Here is a 27,942-nt window from a genome sequence, read left to right on the forward strand (position 1 = left end):
CTGCAATTCCCTACTGGCAGGTCTGCCTGCATGCTCTGTTATACCTCTGCAGATGATCCAGAATGCTGCAGCGCATCTGGTTTTCAACCAACCCAAACGAGCTAATGTCACTCCGCTGCTAATCGCTCTTCACTGGCTTCCGGTTGCAGCACGCATCAAATTCAAAGCCTTGCTTCTGGCTTACAAAACAATAACTCAAACGGCTCCCGTCTACCTTCACACCCTAATCCAGGCCTACACTCCCTCTCGACAGCTGCGTTCCACCAGTGAAAAACGCCTCATGTTACCACCACAACGTGGGACTAAATCACTAGCCAGACTCTTCTCCTCTGTTGTGCCACGAGGGTGGAATGATCTCCCAAACTCTGTCCGCTCTGCAGAGTCCCTGTCTACTTTTAAGAGCAAGCTGAAGACTCAGCTCTTCAAGGAGCACTTCAACACTTAGTATAGCTGTATTTAATGGAAAGTTGGAGAACTTAGCCCAGTTCTTTGCAACAAACTTTATTATATTAATTCTTTGTATTGTAACATAGGTGACATTATATGGTGGGAAGGGAGTAAACAAAAAAACAAAAACAAAAATAAAAGCCTATAGCACTTCATGCAAGGATCTGCATCCAAGTGGACAGTCCACTAGCATCTTCCTACGATGTCCTCAACTGTTTAATTTTGTGCTTGTGTTGTTCTCACTCATATGTAAGTCGCTTTGGATAAAACCATCTGCTAAATGACTGTAGAATAGAATAGAATAGAATAGAATAGAATAGAATAGAATAGAATAGAATAGAATTTCCAAGTAGAAAAAACTCTCTAAAACGATGTGTTTTTCGTTGCCATGGAAACCGAATGGAGAGAGTGCTGGAACTCAAACTCAAACTCAGATATGCGTTTTGTTGTGGTTCCTGCTCTGACCTGTGCTGCAGTGGGTGTGCCTGTTTCCCTGGCAATCAAGTCCACACCAGGTTCTCATCGGGAAATCAGCAGCAGCAGGATAAAAGGCCAGCTCAGTTCACCAGTCATCGCCTGATTGTTGTTTCATCAGTGGTAACAGCTCTCGGCCATTGCAGCATTTCTGCCTAAGGATTTAAACTGCTTGTTTAACAATTGTCTGTTCTGTCACCAGTGCGTGATTCTTGCCTGCCTGCCCGTCAACCTGCCTGCCTGGCCACCTACCGTTCTGCCCAGTTAAACAATAAACCCGTCCTAGTATCCACATCCAATCTGCACTTGGGTCCTTGTTTGTCCTACACTACAACACATTTAGGTGATAAAAAAAAAAAAACCAGTGTCATTCACATGTCTGATGAGGATTCAACACTGTAACACTGTAGAAAGCTCAGAAAACTCCCATACCAATCCCAAATACCATAATAGCACCCCTTTAAAAAAAAAAAAAAGAAAAAAAAAAAAGGCTGCATGTAGGGATAGAGCTGGTCTGCCGTGGTGGTTGCAGAGAGGATGACACTGGACAAGATGCAAACCATCACAGCACAGAGAAGCTTGTTCAGCAACAGCAGGACCATCACACTGTTTACAGCACATTAGGGAGAGGTGGAGGAGGGGGAACAGGAACTACACATGTGTATACGACTGCCTTTTACTCTGTTGATAAATGCAGCCTTGGTCTGATACTTTGTTGACACGCATCAGTTCAAATATCTTTCGGACTTTTATTACATCTGTTTTTCACCTTTAAAGGCCCAACCCATGAAAAAATGGTAAGAAAAGTACAATTTTCTGACTGAGGTATTTATTTGTAGAAGAAATTGAAATAATTTTGGTTTCATTTATCACCATGTGACATGTCAAAATAATTTTAGGGTAATCTTTTGCTTCCTATTACTTGTGGACAAAAAACAAGTATCTGGTTGTGTTTAACAAGATTTTGAGCCAAGTTGTTGCCATGAAATAATGGAACATTTCAGAGAAATCATAAAATAGGTCACTTTTCAGTTTAATAAGGATACACCCATTTTCTTTACTTTTTCTTTATTCATTTAATTTTTTTTTATTATTTTGTTTTTTATTTGTAAGTGTTCTTCTGTATTGTTGCAAAAGCTGCTGAGTCCCCAAATTTTCTTATCTTATAATCTATCAACTCAAAACAAGAGTTAATATCAACAGGAGAGTATTTTGACACAGAGGCACTCATCCATTAATAGGTATAAGAAATCAAGATTTCCCATAGTAAAACATTTGGTAATGTCCAGAAATAATCGACCAAACACATTTTTTTTTCTTTTTTACATGAATATGCTTTCCACAAATTTGATTCTGTCATAATTTATTATATAAAGAGGCATGTTAGTTTTAAAATATTACATTTCCCCTAAATATATTCTTCTGAAAAATATATCTGCTTTCGCTAGTTTAAACGTGTTATGTTGTTTGCTACCAAAAACGACAATAACTGGCATTAAATATGGTTAATAACAACCTACTTTACGTTTATATGCGTCACGCAAAAAAAAAAAAATTCGCCATACGTCTTTTCTTTTTTTTCTTTAAACAATAAAAAAAACAAAACAAATGTAACATTACGATATACACTACACCTTCGTTGAGAGTTTGTCTGGTTTATAAACTATGAAAAAAACACGGTCTAATATATATGTTTGATCACTTCCTTTAGGTTTCCCACCTCCTCTTCCCTACCTGTCTACTGGGCGTGTTTGATTCCCAGGGGAACATTCGTTCTGCTTCACAGGAAAGTTTTAGGAATTACACACCGACAGAAAACTTTGGCACAAGGTAAGAGTCTATTCCTACCCCAAGTTACGGTGAGAGGAAATAACTTTACTTTATGTCTGGTAGATAATGGCGCAGCTGCGTTTAATTAAAGCAGGACGCACGTGCCTGAAGGAACGGCGACGTAACAAAGGCTGGTCATAATCCAGGTGTTGCTAATCTGTGCTAGGCCAGAAGAATAAAAAGTAAATGGGTGTAACGTCACGTTTATTCTAGTATTATACTTGTGCTTTGACTTACTTATGGTCTATGGCGCTCAAAACTTTTAATTAACTTGCCCCAATGTGAATGTCTTAACTGTTAACTTAATTTAGGGTTAAAAACAAAAAAAAAGTAAAAAGGAAAATTGACCCTGTTAGTTGTAAAATTAAGTCTTTAGAAATGATAACAGCATATTTAAGTTTTTATCAATAGATTGTCTTGGTTTAAATGCCTGCTGTGTAACATTCTTTTACAGCAAGTGCAATATTGTTGGCCAAATTCATCATGTTGTAACACATCTCAACAAGCCTTCCTCACAAGGCATGCAGAGTCAGACTGTTAACTGTACCCTACAGCTGCTCACCGTAGAGCAGCACAAAGAGAGCTGAGTGTGTTCATTAAATATAGCCTTCTAGCCTCACAGTTTCATACGGTACTCACTTCACCTTGGCTGCCTAGGAAAAGATAAACAGATATATCTGGTGATTATGCTTACTGGTTTTAAATGTGTTAATCTGAATTTTTTCTTTTATTTGTTTTTTTTTTCATGGGGGAATTTGGTGCAGTGTGTGGAGATTACGGTCTCTCCTGCACCAAGATTCGTGTCCCTGCTCCCTTTCTGCTCCTCCCCGCTCTCCCCTCCCCCTTTCTTACCTGCCTGATGTCTTTTATCTTTCCATCCTGTCTCATTAAAAATCAACCAATCCTTTAGCAGATTTTGGCCATTATCGGCCAGAACCGTACTGTAACGCGTAATGAGAGTTCTGCAGTCTCATTGCTCTTTCTTGGTGGTAGCAGCCTGTGCTGCCTGTGTGTACTGTGATTTCTTATTTATAGATGTATTAGCTGAAAGGAGTTTTTCAGGGGGCTGCAGTATCATTGCAGAGAGACTGCGGTACAGACAGAGTTCGAATCTGTCTGAAACGAGGCCACTTACGGCATAAGGAGTAGAAGATCTGTGTTGTTTGCTGCTGGCCAAGTTAATCAGGATGTTGAGAAACACTTAATCTGCTGACACATGATTCACCCCAAATGTTTCCTAATGTTCCAAACAAAACAGGTCAAGAAGAGAGTCCACATTTTCCTTTTTTTCCCCTCTTCCTCCTTAAAATATCCTATGTGTGGGACAATGTTATGATTAAATTTTATCTAGAATCTCAGCTCTCTTTCACTTCTGTCTTTTTAGCTCAGGCCATGATCACAGCTGCAGAGTATGGAGAAACATCATGGGAGCTGTCAGTGCAAATTGACCAAAAAAATGGGGACGAGTCCATGAAATTTAAACTGAGAGTGAAGGGAGACTTGCACATTGGAGGCTTAATGCTGAAGTTGGTGGAGAAAATCAGTAAGTGTCTGCCACAGTAAAAGAAGGGCAAATTCTGGGAATTGCATTTAAAACTGAATTTACCAGCCGTAACTGGTTTAAAACACTGCACCTTCATCACAACCCTCTACCACAGCAGGTCTTTTAGTTGAGCCACACCCTTATTTGCCTTGTTTTTTTCCTTGTCACGGTGTCATTGTTTGGGCACAATGCCTCAGTTTGTAGAGCCTAAGGGGACAAAGCTTAACTACAGCCTCATCTGATATTTCTTTACAGTCTCTTGTAAACATGGAGGAGTTAATGGCATTAACGTAAAGGAAACTTTAAAAAAACAAACAAAAAAATACAAACAGACATGGTTTAGGACAGATTAGACATAACAGATGACCAAGCAGCTAGTCACGATGCCTTTACAAGATGATGTCAGGAGGATTATTAAACTGCACCACCTACACACCTGTGGGTTTGTGTTGCTTTCGAATGTAGTTTGTCTTGGGAAACATGACTTGGAGCTACATTACGGAAGAAGGCTAACACCTACTGTGCCAAAGGTCAAACGTAGTTAAAGTGTTGTACGTGTAAATTGGAGTCACTAGCCAACTGGCCTGTAAATTACAAAAAGAAATAACTTAATAAATAACACAATAATAACAACATAAGTTGCACAATTAAATTACTCTGAACCTCTTTCCCAAACACACTTAGATGACAGTACATTAGTGGATCGATTCAGAACAGCTTGCTACTTTTTGGTTTGCTACATGAGAGTATTTTACCTACTTTTGGCTTTATAGCATGCAATGCCACTTGAGGAACTTGGTAGTATGAGATTAAGTGGAATAAAAACATGAACAATTTAGTACATCTAGATCTTAATCATTCATAATTGTGTCTGTAAAGGGAATTTATATCTTGTTTTATATGGAGGTTATTATTTTCATTTAACACATTTTGAGGTTTGAATAAGAGAGGTCGGCAGTGCAGCAATAATCCTGCTTTTACTAACTGTCCTGCAGAGGCTCCTCAAGATTGGTCAGACCATGCGCTGTGGTGGGAACAAAGGAAATGCTGGCTGCTCAAGACCCACTGGACTTTGGACAAATACGGAATTCAGGCAAGGCCAAATTAGAAACTTTGATTTCACTTTCCTTCAAAATATATTCACAGAAGAATAGAGTCATTTACATTCGCTTGGGAATACTCTCTTCAGTCTGAGCATAATAAAAAAAATCCTGTGCATGCTTGCAGATCTTTTCAGGTGTGGAGAAGTTATTTATAACTCCCCTTAGAGGCTGCTGAACAAAGTAATATTCTCATGCCAACAAACCCTGATGGTTAGTTTCTATATGTTCAGTACTGCAAGAGTAATCTGGTAGCTTTTTTTTTTATTTTTATTTGTATTACAAGTTACAATACAGACCTGCCGTGCTTAAGCCAGGGGGACCTAGTGGTCCTCAAGAGCCACAATAAATGCAGGTTTTTCATGCATCCCTGCTCCAAAACATCTGACTCAAAAGAATCAGTCATTGTGCAGAACTTCATTGGCTGTTGGATCCATATAATGGAAGCCAGGTGTGTTGAAACAGGGATACATCAAATTTGGACACCCCTGGCTTAACCATAAAGATTAGTCCAATTAAAAATCTCTGTGAGAAGGATACTACTACTGCAAGTATGTTCTAAAATGAAATATTAGAAAAGCATGCATGTGAAAACAATTCATCTTAGATGAAAACCCTCTGCTTGGTGTTTCTTAGGCGGATGCTGACCTGCGCTACACACCCCAGCACAAACCCTTGCTGCTGCAGCTTCCCAACATGAAAACTATCAGAATGACTGTCTGCTTCTCCAGCATGGTCTTTAATGCAGTGGGAGAAATCTGCAAAACACTAAGTGAGTTTAACTGTGCATGGAGACCCCATCTTCTGTTTTAGTGGTGATATTAGAGTCTCGTGTAGAGAAATAAAGACAAATAAATCTTTTTATGTTCTTCCTTGGTCACTCTCAGCTTCTCCTCGTTTCTCTGTTGTAGATATCAGAAGAGCAGAGGAACTGTCCCTGCTAAAGCCTCCAGATGATCCCAGCAAAAAGAAGAAGAAGAAAGAGAAGAACTCGGCTCAGGAAGACCTTTGGGACATCGGGGATTTTCTTAATGGGGTACAAGCTGGAACAGGTACTGTGAAATTCTAATCAATGCTTAAAAACTGATGCTCAGACTAGCTGGATTTCTGCTGCAATGCTTTTTTTCTGAACTGGTCTGCATTTTTTACATTACTAGCTAATATGCACAAATGATAAAAGGTTTCTTAATAGTATATGTAATAATCAGGTAGAGCTTCATTCGGCCAGCTTCAGCATTGCTGTAACTCATTCAGATTCCTGGTAAACCCCTGTGGAAGCAGCATCTTTTTGGTGTTTCTGCGAGAGGGGCTGAGGAAATCAAAAATCTGTTTTAAATGTGGTTACGCCTAAAAGTGATGTCTAAAATATATTCACTAACATCATAAAGACCTCAAACTGTCAACGATTTAAAAGACTATATTTGGAACAGAAATAACTTAAATATGTTTGGGCTCACAAAGCCCTGATGTCTGCATCATCTTGCAGTTGAGACAGCCTGCCTAAAAACAACCCCCTCTGTCCTGTTACAGTGTACAAGTGTACCTTAAGCAGCAAAGATGGCAAATAAATAATGTTTTGCAACTTACTTTGCTATTTATATCATATTTACTTGAAGTTCTCATAAGTTTTGCACAGAACTGTAGAAGTTCTGAGAGCTGAGAGATTTAATCAGTTTTTATTTGTGAAAATTGAAATTGACAGCAACTTCTCTGTCAATCTTTCACTAATACCCAGCACAGAATACACACCAACCTGAAAATTTAAACTCTAATTAAGAGTTTTAGTGTCTGTCACCTAAATGTTTCATGTTGCTTTATTCTGTTCAAGTCAAACTTCTCTACACGTTGCATCTTGTCTGATGGTAAAACAGGACTCCTCTAAATTCAGTTATGCTCAATATTAGCAGTTTTATCTTTTTTTACTGTGATAATTTTTCCTGATACATTTCCAAACAAGGCCCTGCATACAGCAAGACAATGACAGCAACATACGACCCAGAAAATGGGATGCCGATGTCATCCACCAGCCTTTGGTTTGGAGATAACCCCCTTGCTGAGTGCCAGCCAAACCTGCCGCCTGGTGAGCTGGCCAAGATGTACCAGCAGCTGTCGTTTGTGGATAAAGCGGTCAACAATGCAGGGTAGCAACTACAAACTTTTAGTTTGTTGTATATTTAAGACTTCCATTGTTATATCATTCAAATGCCAATGTTTAATATGGTTCATGTGTTTTATTGCAGATGGCTGGACTCGTCTCGTTCTCTCATGGAGCAAGACATCCAGGAAGATGAGAAGCTGTTGCTTCGATTTAAGTACAATGTCTTCTTTGATCTCAACCCTAAAGTAAGATGGTGTCTTCCTTGATTTTAAAAAAAAGTCTACGTTTCAAGTAGCTGATCTGAAGTTGAGTGTGTGTATTTTTGCATTTCAGTATGACGCTGTCAGGATAACCCAGCTGTATGAACAGGCTCGGTGGGCCATCCTCCTCGAGGAAATAGACTGCACAGACGAGGAAATGCTGATGTTTGCTTCCTTACAGGTGAAGTACATGAAAGAAAGAAAAGTATTTCTTCCTTCCTGCCTGAAATAATCTAAACCCTAACAGTATCACTATTGTAAGGTAAATTAATGATTATATGTGGGAACCTAGAAACAATTAACAGCATGTCACAAACATGACGTTAGAATAATATTACAGTATAAAAAGGATTGTATTTCTATTTAAAAATCAGTAAACTAAAAAAAAAAAGGTTATTTTGTTGTAATTTATTAGAAATTTTAGGTCTTACTTTGAAGTATATCTACTTTGAAGGATGTCTACTTGAATAATTTTGTAGCTGTAGTTTATGGAACACTTTGTGAATAAATAACACAAATCGTTTCCATGTGTGTGCCATCTTCAGGATTGCCTTAAAAACTTTTACAAGATGAATATGAATATTGTTTTGGAATGATGCAGCTGCAAACATCTATCAAATCATAGAACAATGTTTGAAAATGACTTCTGCAGAGGCCAACTCTGATACAGGGAAACAGATTATTTGAGAGGTTTCACTACAGACGGTTCGGAAAGTTTTTAAAATGACCATTTTGTCAGTGTTTGGTCCTCTCTGTTCTCAGTCTCCAAACTGGGATTCCTCAGTTATTAAAAGATTAAACTGAATCATATTGTAAGTGATTAACCCTGAGAGCTTTACTGTAATTTCCTGCAGTATTCTTTCGTGAGTCAGTTGGTTGTCAGGTGTTTTCTTGGCATGTCATCTGAAATAAATTTATATGAAATCCCACCAATCCAATAATCATCTTATTTTATCCACAAAATAACGTTCCTCAGGGAGAAATACTATTAAAAGTATCTTATAAGACTGAATGTAGACACCTTTTGTTGTTTTCCACTATTCTTACACCACAGCTGTGTTCTTTGGAGAAGAGTTTACTTTTACTGTTTGTTCCATGTATTTATGTTTTTATTTGAGACTTGAGAATATTTTAAATATTTAATAAGACAAAGAAAATCCCTATGAAATGTGTCAACGCAATAATCCAAATCTGATCAATGTAAAACTTTTAGATTTGCTTGTCGTGCTTTTGTAAATATATTTGTCTTTCCTTAAATGAGTTTAAGTTCTTGCTGGTTTGTAGTCTTGAAACACTGTCATTTAAGACTAAAGAAATATGACCTACATTCATTTTAAGTTAAATATTCTTAAGCTGTTTGACTTCAAAATACAGGAAAGCGGGTTTGATGTATAAATCCGTGGAAGGACGAGTCAGGGCTTGAAGAAAATCCCACTGCGGGGGGAGGATAAGGAGGGTGAGGCAGAGGAAGAGGCTAGTATACTGTGATTTAGAGCAAAAAAAATACTGTTTAGAGGCATTAATTATTGATGGAGATTTAGAAGGAACATACCCAGTGTTTAAATTTTAGCCCTTTGCTTTGCCTATTCTGGGACAGTGATTCAGAAATCACAGTGATTCAAAGTGAGCTTCTCATTCATCTACAGACTCGTCTAGTGCAATGTCCAGCACGCAGAGCTGTACTCAAACCTCCCTCTAACTCACGACAGCCTTTTACTTCTAGAAAAACCAGTAAAACTAATGATGACTAAAGACTGATAGAACGAATAAAGAATCCAGATGCTTGATTTTTGCTATAAGTATTGCGCAGTCAAGAGTAAAAACTTCTTTTTTTCCCTTTAGTATCACATTTGCAAACTGACAATGTCAAGAGAAACACAGGACCACTCCAATGAACCAGAGATCGATGAAGTAGAAGCCGCCCTGTTTAACCTGGAGGCAACCCTGGAAGGCGGTCACACAGAAAAAATTCTGGTAAGAATTTTTTTTTAAGTTAATGTCACCTGGAACTATCCAGGTTTCTGTCTTCTTAGAGCAGAGTATCAGTTTTTAAGCTGAAGCTTGTTGGTGGACATTCACTTTTCATCCATTTTCCATTGTAGTGCCACAAGAAAACCCAGGATAATTAACCTTTATTTATCTCGTCCCCAGGAAGACATTACCGACATTCCAAAGCTGGAAGATTCCCTCTGGCTGTTCAGGTAAACTCACCCTTATACATTATTACTGAACTAAAGCCTCAATTATCTGCCACTGCAGTTAGTCATTCTCTAGCTTTAGGATGCTGCATGTTGAGTATAATTAACCTAAAAACCCTGGCAAAAATGATAAAATGATCATTCTTGGCTTGTGTCCATTCAGTTGTTTCAGTTAAAGCTATGACTCCATTTTTATGCAGAAAAAAAACATGCACATCATTTTGCATGACTAAATACCTTCCAAGTCTAACATACATATTTGTCTGTATTTATAGATTTAGAGATTATTTGCGGGGCTTTAAGCAACAATTGTACCTGATTTATTGACTGAAAACAGGGCTCCAACTAGGGGAAATTTGAATAAAGGAAAAGCTATGTGACTCCATCCAAAAGGTGCTTGGAGTTTCTCCGTAGATGTTGGTTGCTGTCAGTCATCTTTCTCTAAAATTTGGAGCATTTTGGTGGAAGATGTCAAAGTGTCAGGATAGCAATGTCAAAACATTAGTTGAAAACATGAAATGCACCCGGAAAAAAAAAAGAAAAGAAAAAAACTGTGAGAACCTCTGTGAAGGTAATGGAATTTAAATCAGGAAAGGTTATTATATTCAATCAATAACACCTGAACAAAACTAGTCAAGGTAAACATGACTACCTGAAGAAAACAAGTTAGGATTAATTTCAGGTAAAGCACCAGGCAGGGTGGCATTCATTACCTGCACATGGGATTTTTGGACGCTACTTATTCCATCAGTGGAATTATGTTTGGAAAAGATGAAGCCATTTTTCAGAGTTTTTTTTAAAGCAAAAAGTGTTCAAACTTTTCTTTAACTCAATGTCGTGGATAGCTAACTGGATGAACATGCTCCAAGAGTATTGCTTCTTTAAGTTTTATTTGGGTTGTCATCTTGTTAGCTCAGAAAATGATAGGTTGATGGAGTTAAAACATATTTCAAACAAATTTATTTGAAGTTTTCCCTTTTTAAAAAAAAAAAAAAAAAATTGTGTTTAATATCACAATAACCTCCAGATCAGGGTGGCCAAATTCAGTCTTCAGGAACTGCAGTCCACCAGGTGTTTGGATTTTCCCTGCTGCAACACTGACTAGCAACAAGTAATTAGTAGACTTGTGCAGAGTTTAATGTCAACCTCTGCACACAAGCCTGTTAATTACGTAAGTCTGATGTGTCAGGTGTGTTGCAGCAGGGAAACTCCCAACACTTGCAGGACTGCTGCCCTGTGGGACCAGAGTTGGGCTTCCCTGCTCTAGACTATCACTAGATCTGCTTTGCAGAAATGGTCTTAATTATAAACAAAAATTATTTCTAATAGTTCTGCTTGCTTTTTTTTCAATAATCAGACCCAAGAGACTGACCCTGAAGTCCTACAAAAAGTACTGGTTTGTTTTCAAGGACACCAACATCTCTTACTACAAGAACAGCGAGTCCTCCAGCGGAGAACCAATAGACCAGTTTCACCTTCGAGGTCTGTGATAAAGAATCATGTAAAAAAAAAAAAAAGACACGGTTATTTTGTTAATGATTGTAAAACAATTCCCTGTTCAGGTGTGATGTCCTAATCCTTTTAGCATAAGAACACTAGAGAATTGTGAGAAGCAGGAATTTTTCCTGTAGTTTAATGATGAATAAATATATGAAGGAAAGAGTGTGGAAAAATAATAATTATTAAATACAATTTTTAGATTTTTATCTTTTGATGTTAATTAAAATATCTTCCACTTGAACCAACAGGCTGTGAGGTGGTCCCTGATGTCAACGTTGCAGACAAGAAATTTGGCATCAAGCTGCTGCTTCCAGTGGCCGACGGTATGAATGAAGTGTACATCCGATGTGACAATGTAAGTCCTCGCCTCTCTAGTTAGGATCTCGTCTTCATTTATTTGAAAATCCCTCCCTGTTTTCAAAACAATTGTGAGGTTGATTTTATCAATGTTTTATCTTGCCGTTGGTGCAGGAAAACCAGTACGCCAAGTGGAAGGCTGCATGCATCCTTGCTTCCAAAGGCAAGACGATGGCCTACAGCTCCTACAAATCAGAAGTCAAGAACATCCAGTCTTTTCTGCAAATGAAGAGCCTGGCGCTCCTTCCTGGCCAAGCAGCTCCAGACATCGAGGCTATGGAGATGAACGCTGAATGTTTTGTCTCACCTCGCTACACCAAGAAGCACAAGACCAAGCAGGTTTGCTGAAGAGCTGCCAGCGGTGGAAATGCCTGTCATTGCTAAATGCTGTTGCTAACTTCACTTCTCATGGTTGTATCAAGCTAACAGCAAGAGTCCTTGAGGCGCAACAGAACATCACATCGCTGTCTTTAACAGAGGCCAAGATGCGCTTCATTCAGGCCTGGCAGTCCCTTCCAGAGTTTGGTATAAAATACTACATTGTCAGGTACAGGACACTTATTTAGTTTAAGTGGACATTTTGCTGGTGGTGTAAAGAAACAATTATTTAGAATAGAATATCTTTATTGTCATTGGAACAATTTGATCTTATGTTTACGTTTCCTTTCAGATTTAAAGGGAGTAAAAAGGATGAAATACTGGGGATCTCATATAATCGACTGATCCGTATCGACATGTCCTCCGGCTTGCCCGTCACTACTTGGAGGTTTTCCAACATGAAGCAGTGGAACGTCAACTGGGAAATAAGACAAGTAAGGGCGTCATTTCTTGCTCAGGAAAATACATTTTTGAGCATTTATGACAGATTTAGACACACAAATCAATTATCTTTTATGTGTAATTTCAGGTGACAATAGAATTTGACCAGAATGTGACAATAGCCTTCTGCTGTGTGAGCTGTGACTGCAAAGTGGTCCATGAATTCATCGGTGGTTACATCTTCCTCTCCACAAGATCTAAAGACCAGAACGAAACTCTAGATGAAGACATGTTCCATAAACTTACAGGAGGCCAACAATGACCAAAGATGTATTAGTTTGTGTATCTAAGGTATTTCCTTTTTATATTCATATTGATCGCAATGCTGCGACAGTGTCACACAAACTGAACAAATCACCGACAAAGATAATCAACGCTGAAGCAAAGTCAAGGAAAGAAATTACATATTTTTGCTACAAGAAAAACGGCATGATGTGTTTTTGCCAATACGTATACAGAATATTAATGGTTTTGATGTAAATATGTATCTGTTTCTTAAAACTTGGATGTTTGTAAGAACTTTGCTTTTCTGGTAATATCAGATGTTGGCTAAAAAATGATTGAGAAGATAAAAAATGCTTAAAGCCATTAAAGACTTTTTATAGCACAATTTTTAGAAAATAAATTTCTAGACTAATCGTCAAATGTGTCTTGATTTCTAAAAATGTTGTTTGCTTCCTATCATTGCCATTGATATGATTTGTTTCTGCACACAAAGCAGCCTGCATACTGCTGCCACACACAGAAAACAGAAGCTTCCATTGAAAACACTTGCTATTGTTACTGTTATTACTGTAATTCCAAGTCACGTAATGATACGTTTAATGCTTTAGACTCAGCTCTATAATACTTACCATCTGATTTATTGTATACAGCACTGAACCACATCCAGTCCACAAAACCATCCCACCTACCTACCATGCAAATAACTACTGAATTTACACAATGAAAAGTGCTAGAAAGAAAAAGTTAGCAGATAAACTTTAACCACAAAAAACTGCGATTGAAGAATGTTTGTTACAAATCAAAATAATATGAGACGGAGTTGTTGCTTTATCTTTTGTTCAAAATAAACTTGATTAATTATTGATATGGGATGGAAACATCAAGTGTTTAAGGTTGCCTTTCCCTGCAACAGGCCATTGCTAAAGGTATGATTCTTTGAAAGTAACATGTATTGTGTTGGATAATATTGTATGACTTTATAACAAACATGTCACAGAAAATGCAGCAAACAGGTCATTTATTTACTTAAAGTTGGTTCTTTCAGTCCTCAAATGATTTCTTTCAGGTTTTTTTCTCCTGTTTGTACATGGATTCTCGTCCAACCAGATAACTTGATCATTCATTTTAGATGTCCGTATAGATCTGCATTTTGCCATTATTTTTGTGAAAATACAGATTTGCACACCTCCAGAATACGAAACAGACTAAGCATTTTATCCAAATATTATAGACTTGATTTTATGGTTGGTTATATATAAAATTAATAATTGTATGACTCTTTTTATTTTAGCACTCTGACCCTTACAGTAACTGTTTGGAAAATATACTGATGACCCCTCTTATATTAATTGCATAGTCACCTTAAAATTGTTCAAAACTTGATAGCTATATAAAGTCTTACAAATTTCATAAATGTATTCACTCAGACGTTCTACCTAAGAAAATTATACTTTTTGGCACAGGATGCTCTCTTTTGCACTTTATTTTGTCAATTCTGAATTGTTTGGCAAATAAACTGATGCACACACTGTACACAATTTGTATGTGTAGAATAGATAATGCAGGCAGAATGTTTGAATATCAGCTAAAGCGATAATAATGTAAATATACCTATGTCAAAGGTGATCATGAATTATAGCACCTCATCCTTTTCTATTTCTTTCAAAATGATTTGAATCCTACAGGCATTCTTATAAGGTTCTGCTAAATGAAAATCATGCACGTTTTCAGGAAAGTTTTGCATTCAGCTTTGCACTTTCTTCCTTTAATGACAAATATAGTCATGTTGTGAACAAAAGTTCCTGAATCTTAACTTGTGTTAATTAAACTTTCCCAGTCATCCTCAGTCCAATTTAAATGGACACTTGTTTCCTCTCATTAAGCTCCCACCAGGGTTTGTCTCCCAGATAGTTGAATATGTGTTATTTATTTCACAGTAAAGCATGTGTGTCATCAATACATGGTGACATTTCTTTTTGGGAAGTATAAAGAGGCCTTCTCATTGCAGGGCAGGCCAGAGTATTTACTGATGATGGTGATGATTCCCCAAACTTTACCATATTTTCACTGAAAACACTCAAATACAAATATAAATCCCAAGCTGAATGAAATTTAAATTACATTGAATTAAAAATACTATATTTATACCAGAGGGAAATTTCAAATATCTTTGAAGAAGTAATTATAGTTTTAAAAATCCAAAGATATATACTTTTGATAAATCACAAACATTATCCAAAATTAAAGACCTATTCTGCAGTAAATGTGGTGTTAAACTTTTGATAGTTTTAATTGTGTATAATTACTTTTAATCAAATTTTATGATAAATAAATAAAAAATAAAAAAAAAACAAGTAGCCAAATGTGATGGGGTTCATCAATATGCTCACATTCCCAGACTAACAGAAAAAAAAGTCTTGATACATATTACTTAACAAATGACGGGTGTTTTTATTTGTTTGTTTTTTGTTTCAGACAGTAACATTCTTAAAATAATATGAGACTTTCTTGAAATTACATGTGCACTGGTTGTTTTATATTTTCAGCAGAATCTAATTAACACAAATTAGGAAAAGTTTGGCTGTAAGTTCCTTTGCTAGACTGGATGTGGATGGACGGGGATTTGCTCTCTTCAGTGTTCAACAATGTGACACACACCCCTCATAATATACAGACTTGATTTATGTATAAAATCACTATAATTATTTATGTATTCATTTGTTTTTACAACTTTAATATACCTAGGAGGCGCCCCATCGATTCTTCTGCCATCTACTATTTAACCTGCACTTCGTTTCTATTGGTCAGGAAAGTCAACAGTAGTGTCTGTCAGCCAATCAGATGTGTCCGCGGAAGCATTGCTCGACTACGATCCACGATCGTTTAGTCATACTGGGAGGCTAGTGAAGCGAAAGCTAACACGTGGGGATAATATTCTGCTGCAATTTGATTGTACTTTAAACTCGTCTAGTGCCTTTTTTTTTTTTTTTTAGCTGTGCCTCCTCGATGCCAACTTGATATAGTAAGCCAGAGACTACGCATTCCTGTGAGTTGACTGGAAACCTAATTTTCCTGGTTTATTATGGCGGACAACGGAGATGATGACCAGTATAGGATCAAAGAGGGCGACTGTGTTGTGTTAAAACGAGGAGACATCTACAAAGCTGTGCAGATTCAGTCAAAGAAGTAAGCCAAACTTGTATATTCACGCATTTTTAACAAGCTCAAAGTAAGCCACAGTTTGAGCCTCTCAGCATGTCCGTGTCACGAGAGGCACAAACTGCGTGGATGTTCCTGAAAAGTGATGATACTTGTGTACTGTGCACAGAAAGATAATTTTTGAGAAGCAGTGGATTTTCCTGGATAATGCAGTGGGACACCTGTACAGCACCACGTTTGAGATTGTATCGGGAGGAACTCTTAAACCAGAAGAAGTCAAGGACACTGAGAGCCCCCCAGGTGTGTAATATACTAAACCAGCCATGTACGCGAGCCATCCACTGTTTTAGGATTAAGACCGTGTATTTCAACCTTTTTTGAGCAAAGGCACACTTTTTCTCACTGAAAAATCACAAGGCACATCACAAACCAAAATGTTTTTTTTTTTTTTTTTTTTAAAAGTCCATATTATTAATATAAAGTCCATCTTGTCAAAGCCTCTTGAATAGAAATCATATAAACACTAGAAGAAGGAATTTTATCATCTTTCACTGAGGCCTGTTTGGATGAACACAGAGCTGCTTTTTAGACCAATTTGGTGGAATTGGGTAATTTCTCAGGGCACACCTGATGATCTCTTGACCACAGTGGTTAAAAAAACACTGGACTAAGAAATGGGTCATTGCAATACACTTCATTGTCATTTTAAAGAGACTTTGATGTGATTTGAGCTTTGTGACGGGGTGCATTAACTAGCTGAATTTAACTATCAGTAGATGGGTACCTCAACACTCAGGTGGGCTGTACTGTTTAAACCAGTGGTGGGGTACCCTGGTCTTCAAAGGCCTCAGTCCTACACAACTTCCACATGTCCTTGTTATCACACACCTGATCAAAATCAAATGGATCCCCAAAAGCCTATGAAGTTCTCCATGGCGAGTCATTAATATGAAGGTGTGTTAGAGCAGGGACACATGGAAAACTTGCAAGACGAGAGTGAAGGTTCCCCACCACTGATTTAGCCATGCTTATATCAAGAGGTCCAAAGTCTGCCAAAAAAAAAACCTCCACACCATTACACGAACACCAGTAGCATCAACCGTTCATACAAGGCTGGATGATTCTAGGTTTTTGTCCTGTTTACACCAAGTTTCCTGTTCACAGCTGACAGGAATGACATCCCTCTGTTGCAGTGGCCTTTTCATCCAGACTAGTGCTAGCTGGATATTTGTTAGTTTTTTTCTATCTCATTCTCTAAACCCTAGAGATGTCTCTGATTAAAAATCCAACTTGTTCAGCAGTTTCTGAAATTCTCAGATCAGTCTCTTTGGCACCAACAACCATCTTACATTCATAGTAACTTAATTCCCCTTTCTTTTGCTTTGTGATGCTTAGTTTGAACTTCAGCTAGTTTTTCATCCATGCTACCATGTGGATGGCTGACTATTTGTGTAAACAAGTAATTGAATAGGTGTACCTAATTATAAAGTGACTTGTAAGTGTATTTCTATTATACTACCAGTGGCAAATCATAATGACTATGTCCAAACTGTGGAAATGTCTGAGAGACCATCAACAGACTATCTACTCTGTCATTTTAATGATGGCTCTTCTGTTTTTCTCTGTGTATGTTGTTCTCAGATGTAAAGGTGGCAGGCACGGACAACAGAAATATTGTTGATGACGGCAAATCACAGAAACTGACCAGGGATGACATTGAGACTCTGAAAGAGCAAGGTCTGAAGGGTCAGGTACATTGATAACTTTAGTTTCACATAATAATAGAGGACTGTGAGAGTTGGCTGTGAGGGTTGTGTGAAGGAGTGAATTCTCTTAAAACACTCAAGCCTTGGAGAACTGAAGACAAATTTTATTTTTGTTTTTTTTACAGTGTTAGTGTGTTTATAGTACAAATCTGGGACCATATTCTTCATGTGTCTTAGAGTGCCATTTTAGCCCTAAATTTGTGGAATTTTGACCTACTCTTATATTTAGGAGTAAAAGTTAATGATCAGCTTTCTGAAAGTCTGAGAATTACTCTTACTCCACCAGATATTTAAGAGACCTCCAGTGGTTTCTTAGAAGTTGCCTGTAGAGGATGGCACTGAGGCAAGAGAGACGTGCATGGATGTTGCAGGAGCAAAAGGATGTTTTGACTTTACTTAACGAGGGGAGATCAAATGGCATAGTTTTGGGTAGAGCGGGTAGAATCTACACTCGCAAAAACAATTATTCATTTGTATAGCACTTTTCATGTACTAAAGAATTCAAAATGCTTTACATGAACCACTCTTGTTTTGTTTTGTTTTGGTTTTTTTTTTTAAAGTGCCCTTTAGTTGTAACAGGAATCAAAAATGAAATTTTGGTAAACGAGTATTCTGATAATTTTTTCTGCCACTGAGTGTTGTGAATTTAGAGACATTGTCTCACTGATAACTATGGTACATGCAAAATTTTACTTTTTTTCTCTCTTTAAAAGAGCATAAATTAAGAAATATTTATTTTCAATTCATTGTCCAAATATATATATATATATATATATATATATATATATATATATATATATATATATAAATATCAGAATGTACTCCCATTGTCCATTTAATTATTCTTAAATAAATGGTTCCATTCAGCAATTTGGTCAGTTTGGTGTACTTGGAAGGGATGCTTTCTAAAATGCTGTTCAGCACCTAATACTGTTGTAACCGCCTCTGAAACTGATACTACACTTTACTTTTTTTTTTTTTTTTTTTTTACATTATTTTTAATACTCATAAGTCAACTCCTAACAGTGTTATTGGGAGTAATTCTAAAAAGTTTGATGAATACAGCCCCTGAACTGCAGGCAGGTCAGCAAATCTAATAGAATGTAAAGAATTTGTTTTTGTCAATATTCCTGCTGAAATGAGCGAGACTTTACCTGGGAAAACACTTCCAGATCTTGTCCTGCGTTAATGGATAATTTGTACGTATGCAGGATACCCATGCTTTGTGCTCTAATGCATCATCACAGGTGCTTATTTTTGTGTTGATCTTACTTCCCAGCTCTCATAAACGTTTACAGAAAAAGTCATTTTGATTTTACAGAAATGAAATAACTTCAGTCCATTATTAGCTATATACATTTACGATAAAGGCAATTAGTTTTTGTTGTTCCAGGAGCCAATGAAATGACAGGAAAACATTTTTATTTTCAAAAGGAAATGACTGCAAACTTGTTTTATTTTTTAAAAACAACCGCATTCATATAAAATGGGAGGACATAAGTGAGGTGTTGACTTAAAATGACGCATGTTTGTTTGCTCCAAAGGAAATCATTCAGCAGCTCATCGAAAACAGCTCGACATTCAATAACAAGACTGGATATGCCCAGGATAAGTACATCAAGAAGAAGAAGAAAAAGTAAGTGACCAGATGATTCACACGCAGTCTGTTCTGGATTTGCGTTACTGAAGCTCATCATAATTGGTGTCATCAGTTGATCCCATCTTGTGTTTTAACAGGTATCAAAACACTGTGTCGATCCTAAAGCCAACCTGTCGCATCCTGGCCATGATGTACCATGGCCGCGAACCAGGGAAGATCTGGTGAGTCGCCGCGTTCATCGATACTGCACAGGTGTTACTCTTAAAACAGCATAAGATGATGACATGATCCTGTGTTGTCATGTGGTGTAGCCACCTGCGGTACGACACTCTCGCTCAGATGTTAACTCTGGCAAACATCCACGCTGGCAGTAAGGTTCTGGTGTTCGAAACCTGTGCTGGTCTTGTACTGGGAGCCATCATGGAAAGAATGGGAGGCATGTATATACATTTAAAAGATTCACGCTTTTTTGTTTGTTTGTTTTTTGAGTGTTTTTTTTTTCTCTGGACATTGAACAGAGCCTGTTTCTCTGCCCTTTCTATAATGAACTCTCTTTGTCCTCCAGGTTATGGCTCAGTAATCCAAATGTACCCAGGAGGCGGGCCTGTGCGGGCAGGTGTGGACAGTTTTGGCTTCCCTGCACATTTTCATGAAATGCTGCATGAGTTTCCCATCTGCCACGTCAATGCTTTGCTGGCAGGCACTCTGGACACCACTGCCAAAGACCCCACTACAGGTATTGTTTTATTGATATTCACTCACTGTGTTCCTGTGGTACTTGCATTCATTTTTGCACTTGGAGTCAGCTGAAAGAGCTGGATGTGCATCAGTCATCATGACACGCTTTAGAGCTGCACAATATATTGTTTGAGCATCGCCATGGCAATGTACATCTGTGCAATAGACACATCGCAGGTCCTGCAATGTAGGAGGCAAATAAACTCAACATGTTCATTTGTCCATCTACAACCATGTAAATGTGGAGCCCTTGAATCTTTGTTTACAACTGCTCCAATTCATGCAGTCATACATGGTAGAATGAAACATTTACTCAGGACTTGGCATAATAAAAGCAAGGAATAAAAGGTAAAAAGAATAATTCTCAAATAAAAAGACAAAAAGAAGTCAGAACCATGCAGGTTCACTGTCAACAAGATAGCAGGATTGCAGCATAACTCAGTGTTATTCAAGACATTTGTAGAAAATTCCTGTAGTTTTCATATCGCTGTAAATAGCACGGTTAGAAAAAATCGCAATGCCATTTTTTTTTTTTTCCCAATACCATTCAGCACTAATGTGCATTTGGCAAACTTAACTTTTCTAACTGCAGGTGAAAAACAGTTTGACATGGCTGCAGATGAAGAGCAAAACCAGCCGGAGACTGAGCAGCCTGAAGGCAGTCCAGAGGAGCAGAGCATGGATACAAACACTGGTGATGATGCCGGCCAGGACCAGGGGAAAATGGTGGAGAAACAAAAAGAAGTGAAGGTACTACTAAAGTTTTAGAAGTCTTCTTAAGCTATTCCAAAATGTATATTTTATAAAATTAGGTCATGATCTAGACTAACTAGATCATGACCTAATGATCTAGATCATGACTAATAATGTAGTTAGTCTGCTGATAATTAATAGAAATCCAATATTGTGAGGTTTTTTTGTTTGTTTTTTTTATCCTTGTGCAAGCTAAACTCAGACCCTTACATGTATTCTTCTAAAGGCTCAAGAGAAAAAGGCAAAGCTGGAGGAGAAGCGGAGGAGACTGGCGGCTGCTGCTGCCCTGCTGGAAAGCAGGAATGCTGACGGGTTCGTGTTCGGTTTTGCTTTTGCATTCACATTTTGTTTTAGTTTTTGCACCACTCACCTCTTTCTCTGCTTTTCCCTCCCTCCCTCCGCTTTTTATCAATGCACAGTGTAAGACACTAAAGCCATAAAAATAATGCACTGCGGGGGAAAAAAGAATTATGAACGATTTAAGCATTGTTAATTATGTCCATAAAAGTCATAAAACATCATTTGCCTTCCTCTGGACTCATACACAGTGATTAGTGTACGGCACACTCACAAGGTGAACAAACTGATTGCTTTGCAGTTTCCTCTCACATTAAATGAAGAACCTTATTGTGTGATGGATGAACTGGTATGAAGGTGACATCTATGCTTGAAGTGCAAGTATTGATCTTGTAAGCTTATGGACTTCTCCTCTACATCACATCAGCTATACAATAAACACCACAAAGCACAAACTCCGACATTGTCCTAAATCAGCCTGTTGTACCGACTCTCCTCCAGCTGTATGAAATATGATACGGCTGTCAGCCACAGAGAGGCTGTAGATCTTCTGGTACGACGTCACATGCAACACGGATAAACTAAATTACGACATTGCCTTACCTGCACACTTCCAATTGCAAAATGTACCATTGACAGTGTGTTTTATGTCGGACAGATTTGCTCAATCATCTCTTTTTGTTTCGTGTGCAGGTTGGTCATAGCCAGTCGTTTTCACCCATGTCCTGTCCTGTTGAGCCTGCTCAAATTTCTCTCCCCCTCGAGGCCATTTGTAGTTTACTCGCAGTACAAAGAGGTAAGACAACCATGTGCACAGCTATCTCTTGGTGTACTTTCCTAAAGGAGAAGGTTTCTCATTAGTTGCCACTGCACACAGGCTTTTTTTTCCTCTCTTTTTTTAATTTTTTTTATTAATTTTGCTTCGAGCTGCAGTGGGAAATGATGCGGGGGACATCCCTGTCACCACTGAGCAGTTCCAGTGCCGACCTCATCCGAACACTGATTACCTCCGTTATGCTTATGTTGCTAAAAAAAAGATCAATCAGTGTGTGTGTGCGTGTGTGTGTCTATAGTAATTGACACTGCTTTTTCTCCCTCCCATCTCGGTTTCTCCAGCCTCTTATAGAGTGCTACACAAAACTCAAGGAGCAAGGCGGTACAATCAACCTCAGACTCACAGACACCTGGCTCAGACATTACCAGGTAAATGCTCAAATGTTTTTTATCTAACTGTTTTCTGCTTGTTTTTTTCTACTGATAAGGCTAGTGTAACAGATAATGATTATTGATTGGGCTTGTCATTAGTAATAGTGTAAAACCTCCACATACTGCTTTTGGTTTATCTCATGTGAGATTTTTGTTTTGGGGGGAAAAAAAAAAACCACATGACCTAGTCTTCCTAATCTCATACCTTCATTTGAAAGGAAATAAACTTTTTCCACTTTCTTTCTGAGTTGTTTAATAAACAGCAGCTTGATGGAAGAGACAGCCACACTTTAAGCCCTCCGGCTTTTCCTGCACAGGTCATGTCTCCTGACTTGTTTCTCTTTTGTGTCTCTAGGTGTTGCTTAACAGGACACATCCTCTACTACTGATGAGCGGGGGCGGGGGCTACGTCCTCTCAGGGACAACTGTTGCCATGGACCTCTCTGAACCAGCAAGCTACCCTCGAGCTGGGGAGCCAGCACCAAAGAGACAGAAACTAAAAGACTCTGAGGGATAAACAAACACAGAGGGACCCAATCCCTCAGAGGCACATTACCAGCCATCTTGAGGGGATTTCGCTCCAGAGAGTTTGTCTCTGCTGAACTGATTTGACACTTCTGGAGTAAAAGAGACAGAGTGTCGGGTTTGCATTTATCAGAGCACTTTCTCTTGTCTTTTGTACTCGCATCAGAGCAAATTAAAGTGTAATGCTGAGAAGTAAACTGCAAACCAGCATAGATCATTTGAACTCAGTATGTTATGTAAGAAACTAGTGAAGTAATCATTTCTAAGCTAAAACTAACAGATTTTTTTTTGTTCTGCCTTGAGACCATTTTATTTCTTTATATTTTTTCGTTATATAACTAAAGTGCTATTTGTTAAATGATCCAGCTTTATTGTGAGCTGCTCCTGTATCAGTGCAGAGTTAAAAAGCAGTAGAGGAAAAATAAATGGTTCATATGTGACCACATTTACTTGCAGGAATAAATTAAACTGTGTTGGTTCCAGAATAACTCATTTTTATTGAGTACTGAACAAGATGTGAATCATTTGTCTAATATATTATTATTTTCACATTTCTGAGATTATATAACAACATCCAAGCTATTTCCATGCTGTTTAATTAGAGGACATCAAAATATCACAAAAACAATGAAGAGAGTTGATAAAATATGGCAAGGCTTCAGGTATTTTTTTTTTTTCTCTTGGTAACTTGACACTTAACACACTAAACTGGCAGACATATAGTAAGACGGCTTTGCTTTGTTTTTTTTGTTTTTCTTTTTTCACTGATGGCTGTAATTTTTCTGGGATTATGCAGTCTTGTCATGCAATTTTGCTGCAATCTTCTGCAACTCCAGGTCCATTGCTGCCAGGTTCTCCATTTCTTTCTCCTGAAAGACAGCATTAACGACAAATCAGCCTTTTTATCGACAGTTTATCGCTGTTTTTGTGTTGTTTTTAACAACCTAAATAGCCTTAGGTTCAACCCATTACAACTTGCTGCAGCTTCTGGATATGCACAGGGCATTCTCAGTTTAAATGCTCACTTGGGCTATCCTTGGACTTGCAGCTCAGTAGAACTAACGAATCGCCATCAAACAGTCATTTTCAGTTTTTAATGTCTGTGACCAGATAAGGAAGTCTGCAGGCTTTAGCTCTTTTTTTTAAAGTCATATTAAAGCAGATTGCTCTGGGAGGATGCAATCATGAGGTCCTTACTGTGATTACTGCAGCGGTCAATAAAATACTGGTGTGGAGAAATCAGATGAGGGAAATAAGCTTGGGGAAGAAGTGCTGTAAAGAATCGGTATGAACAAGACAATAGTATAGTAAATTCTAGAGTTCGATATTGAGTCACTGCAGTACACGTATTTCTTCCCTCCGTGTATTTGTGACATGCTCACTTGGGACGTGTTCACAGATATGTTTGCTGAGTTGTCTGAAGGCTAAATTCTAACATCTCTATGTTGACTGAAGATTTCCATAATGAGCATTGTCTTCCCCCCCCCCCCCCCATGTGAAAACTGGTGCAGGGATTTGTTGTGGCTTTAGTAGGTCAGTCAGATGTGGTGCATCTTATATATGTAAATGGATGTAGAGTAAGAGCTTTTTCTGTTTTTAGGTTAAATGTTCATAAGCATTTTTATTTAAATCATTTTCCTTTTTTTTTTTCTTTTTTTTTTACTTTGCCTTTAGTGTCAGACATGAGCATTTGTGCTGCAGCATACACTGTAAATACCTTTTACAGACTTGTGTTCAGAGGTCTAGTGTGGACTGATTAGTTACAGTAAATGCATCATTGGTTATTAGTAAAGATTAATGGGCAATTGGTAAATGCAGATAGATTTACCTCCTGTGGAGTGAGTGTCCTCTGGACTGAGCTTCTTTTTGCTTCCTCTTGAGTAAAGTGGTTAGCCTGCTGGTTTATCTTATAGTTCAACAGTTTGGCCAGTTCCTCCATCTGAGCCATTTAAACACAGAAAACAATAACACACGTATCAGTGATGATTAATTACGTCCTGAAGTTTCCGAAGCAGCTAGAAGTCGCAGCTGATGCTGTAATATATACAGTTAAAACTGGAATAGCATCAAGCATACCTTGTTTGATGATGCGGCATGTTCATCTGAGTCTCTTTTAAACCAGGCAGGGTGGTAGTAGCCTCTGTAAATCCAGGGATTCCGCTTTTCGGATAGATACCTGACAAAAATGGGCTCATTAGACTTTAAACTAGTTCTGTACTGCAGTTTTTTCTGCCTGAAAAGTTTTCATATTTGAACATATTTTGTTGATTGTAAGTGAAATCTGCTTTGCTAAGAGTAGAAATACAAATTTGTCAAATTTACCTCAGAGCTTCATCTCTGTCCGTTGCCTCGTCTACATAATCCTCTGACTCATCCCCCTGTTCTTCCTCTGCTTCTGATGATCCTCCATCCCGCTTGTGAAATTTCTTTTTATGGTGGTACCTGTGTGTTGGTTTCCATATCCGCTTTTCCACCTCACCCTCCTCGTTTCTGCGTCTTTTGTCGAATCCCCAGTCCTCCTGACTACGTTCATCCGCTGGCTCTCCCTCTGTGAGCTCTTCGTCTCGCTTGTGTCTCCTTTGGTGGTGCCTGCCAGACCGCCATTCCCTCTTTTCTCTTCCAGTGTCAAAATCCCAGGACTCCTGGCTGCGTTCCTCGTCTGGTTCTTCCCTGGCGTCCTCTGGCAGCTCTTCGTCGCGTTTGTGCCTCCTCTGGTGGTATCTACCAGGCTTCCAGTCTCTCTTCTCTCTCCCAGTATCAAAATCCCAGTATTCCTGGCTGCGCTCTTCATCTGGTTCTTCTCTAGCTTCCTCTGGCAGCTCTTCGTCGCGCTTGTGTCTCCTTTGGTGGTATCTACCAGGTTTCCAGTCCCTCTTCTCTCTCCCAGTATCAAAATCCCAATATTCCTGGCTACGTTCTTCATCTGGTTCATCTCTAGCTTCCTCTGAGAGCTCTTCATCCCGTTTGTGCCTCCTCTGATGGTGCCTGCCAGACCTCCATTCCCTCTTCTCCCTCCCAGTATCAAAATCCCAGGATTCCTGGCTCCGCTCTTCATCTGGCTCCTCTGATAGCTCTTCGTCACGTTTGTGCCGCCTCTGGTGATACCTGCCAGGCTTCCAGTCCCTTTTCTCTCTTCCAGTGTCAAAGTCCCAGTATTCCTGGCTACGTTCTTCATCCGGCTCTTCTCTAGCTTCCTCCGACAGCTCTTCGTCACGTTTTTGCCTCCTCTGATGGTGCCTGCCAGACCTCCATTCCCTCTTCTCCCTCCCAGTATCGAAATCCCAGGATTCCTGGCTCCGCTCTTCGTCTGGCTCCTCTGATAGCTCTTCGTCACGTTTGTGCCTCCTCTGGTGATACCTTCCAGGTTTCCAGTCTCTCTTGTCAAGATCCCAGGATTCCTGGCTGCGGTCCTCATATCCATCACCCTCTGATGGCTCATCGCTGCGTTTGTGAAGCTTCCTCTTATGATGGTAGCGATGTGTGGGTTTCCATATGCGCTTGGATCTCTCCTCCTCATCCTCTTGCCTTTTGTCCACATCCCAGTACTCTTGACTACGTTCCTCCTCTGGCTCTTCCCCTTCTTCCTCATCTCGTTTATGTTTTCTTTGGTGGTATCTCCCAGGCTTCCAGTTCCTCTTCTCTCTTTGCTCACCGTCTTCCTCCTCTTCATCATCCTCCGATCTTCTCTCCATGACTCCCCAGCTCTCCTGGCTGCGATCATAATCTTCCTCTTCTTCTCCTCTTTTGTACTTCTTCTGGTGGAATCTTCCAGGCCTCCAATTGCTCCTTTTCTCCCGCTCCTCTTCCTCTTCCTTCTCATGCCTCTTGTCCTTCTCATCACCTAAGCTCCAGGATTCTTGGCTGCGCTCATCTTCTGGGTTTTCTCTTTTTTCCTCCACAGATTTCAAGAGTGCCTCAATATCCTTCACATCTGCAGCTTTCACTGCAGGCTCCTCGGTACGACTTTTGACTCCTTCTTGCTGAGTTACAATCTCTTCCCCACTCTTCTTGTCCAGTGGGGCATGTTTGATCCCTATGACAAAGCAATAAAAATATCTTATTTATATAGCCTTTAGGAACAAGTTTGGATGATTTGGTTTGACTTAAGCTATTTAAATCACAGTTTTATTAAAATGACATTTTTGTCACATTTATCTGATTTAAAAAAAAAAAAAAAAAAAAAAAAAAACTAGCACTATCCCAAAATATCTACATATGCTCTTTTAAGTGTTTTTGATCTTTAAGCTCTTTAATGTCTTAGTGACTGGACTGCTGACTAGTACTGCATCATCTCCAACATCTGTTTGAGCTGAGTGAGCATGAAAGAAAAAAGTATGTCAGGTAAATATACAAGATTCAGTGTGCTACCAACCTGCTTGGAGGATGTCTTTGCATTCTTGATCCAACTGAGAGTCTGGTTTGGAGAGAGCTTTGGACAGGACTTCAACCAAACATCGTGCGACCTGCAAAATTCACATCAAATGCATAAACTCTGTTCTGATTTTTAAAAAAAAACCAAAAAAAAAAACCGCGTTTAAACTGCATCAGGAAAACATACCAAATCTTCCTTCTGTCCCTCTTTTCCCACTGGAAGCGCTAGAGTTTCTGCATTAAAATAAAAGCAATGACAAGATTTGTTATAATCCGGGTACATTGCATGCGATATTGCTGGAGCAGTTTCCAACACGTGTGGAATTGGAGGATTCGTCTCTGTCCATGGTCCGGAAGTCATCACTAACTATCTGCAGGAAGATTTCTTTTTATTATTTTTTTTAATGAACGCTTTCGCCTACCTTTCAGCAGAGCTGCAACAACAAGAAAGAGAAGTCTCATCTTGGCCAGATGGAAGTAAATCCGGGAAGAAACGACAAAGCTGCAACATCAGCTCCTCCGCAAAGCGACAGGAGAGAGCTGCGCTGCCTCTGAGTGCTGGAGCGGAGGAGCGCCTCAAATAAGGAGGGGAGTGGGCTGGGGAGGCGTAGGAGGAAGGCTTTAGGCTCTGTTAATGTCATGACTCATTAAACCTGCAAGAAGAAGGTGACTTGAG

The 27,942-nt window shown here is 38.8% G+C and overlaps 3 protein-coding genes across 3 annotated transcripts; 2 read left to right on the forward strand and 1 right to left on the reverse strand.

Moving 5' to 3' along the window:
• Positions 1-4,143: 4,143 nt before the first annotated feature.
• Positions 4,144-12,888, forward strand: fermt1 (FERM domain containing kindlin 1; the record flags this gene model as incomplete). Its single annotated transcript, XM_079255140.1, has 15 exons — positions 4,144-4,294; positions 5,290-5,387; positions 6,031-6,166; positions 6,306-6,446; positions 7,352-7,535; positions 7,635-7,737; positions 7,826-7,933; positions 9,595-9,726; positions 9,904-9,953; positions 11,308-11,432; positions 11,699-11,805; positions 11,922-12,146; positions 12,230-12,354; positions 12,478-12,619; positions 12,715-12,888. The coding sequence occupies 15 exons, from the start codon at positions 4,144-4,146 to the stop codon at positions 12,886-12,888; spliced, it is 2,001 nt and encodes a 666-aa protein (XP_079111266.1).
• Positions 12,889-15,807: 2,919 nt separating this feature from the next.
• On the forward strand, positions 15,808-23,333 carry trmt6 (tRNA methyltransferase 6 non-catalytic subunit). The gene is made up of 12 exons (XM_079255442.1): positions 15,808-16,037; positions 16,180-16,310; positions 17,652-17,761; positions 19,321-19,412; positions 19,514-19,597; positions 19,688-19,812; positions 19,942-20,112; positions 20,707-20,864; positions 21,094-21,179; positions 21,858-21,960; positions 22,281-22,367; positions 22,726-23,333. The coding sequence occupies exons 1-12, from the start codon at positions 15,934-15,936 to the stop codon at positions 22,885-22,887; spliced, it is 1,413 nt and encodes a 470-aa protein (XP_079111568.1). The 5' UTR covers positions 15,808-15,933; the 3' UTR covers positions 22,888-23,333.
• Positions 23,334-23,489: 156 nt separating this feature from the next.
• Positions 23,490-27,907, reverse strand: chgb (chromogranin B; the record flags this gene model as incomplete). The annotated part of the gene is made up of 6 exons (XM_079255141.1): positions 23,490-23,764; positions 24,724-24,834; positions 24,972-25,071; positions 25,218-26,928; positions 27,268-27,358; positions 27,776-27,907. 6 exons carry the CDS (start codon positions 27,905-27,907, stop codon positions 23,684-23,686), a joined length of 2,226 nt encoding a protein of 741 aa, XP_079111267.1. The 3' UTR covers positions 23,490-23,683.
• Positions 27,908-27,942: the final 35 nt, after the last annotated feature.

Source organism: Telmatherina bonti, assembly GCF_933228915.1.
Source record: "Telmatherina bonti genome assembly, chromosome: 16".
In the NCBI taxonomy this organism is placed as follows: Eukaryota; Metazoa; Chordata; class Actinopteri; order Atheriniformes; family Telmatherinidae; genus Telmatherina; species Telmatherina bonti.

Bases quoted from the DNA above. Each gene is read 5' to 3' on its own strand.
- trmt6 (XM_079255442.1), top strand. From the start codon at position 15,934: ATGGCGGACAACGGAGATGATGACCAGTATAGGATCAAAGAGGGCGAC. The intron at 21,180-21,857 runs GTTCGTGTTCGG...TTTCGTGTGCAG, and splicing joins GAAAGCAGGAATGCTGACGG to GTTGGTCATAGCCAGTCGTT. The intron at 21,961-22,280 runs GTAAGACAACCA...CGGTTTCTCCAG, and splicing joins TTTACTCGCAGTACAAAGAG to CCTCTTATAGAGTGCTACAC.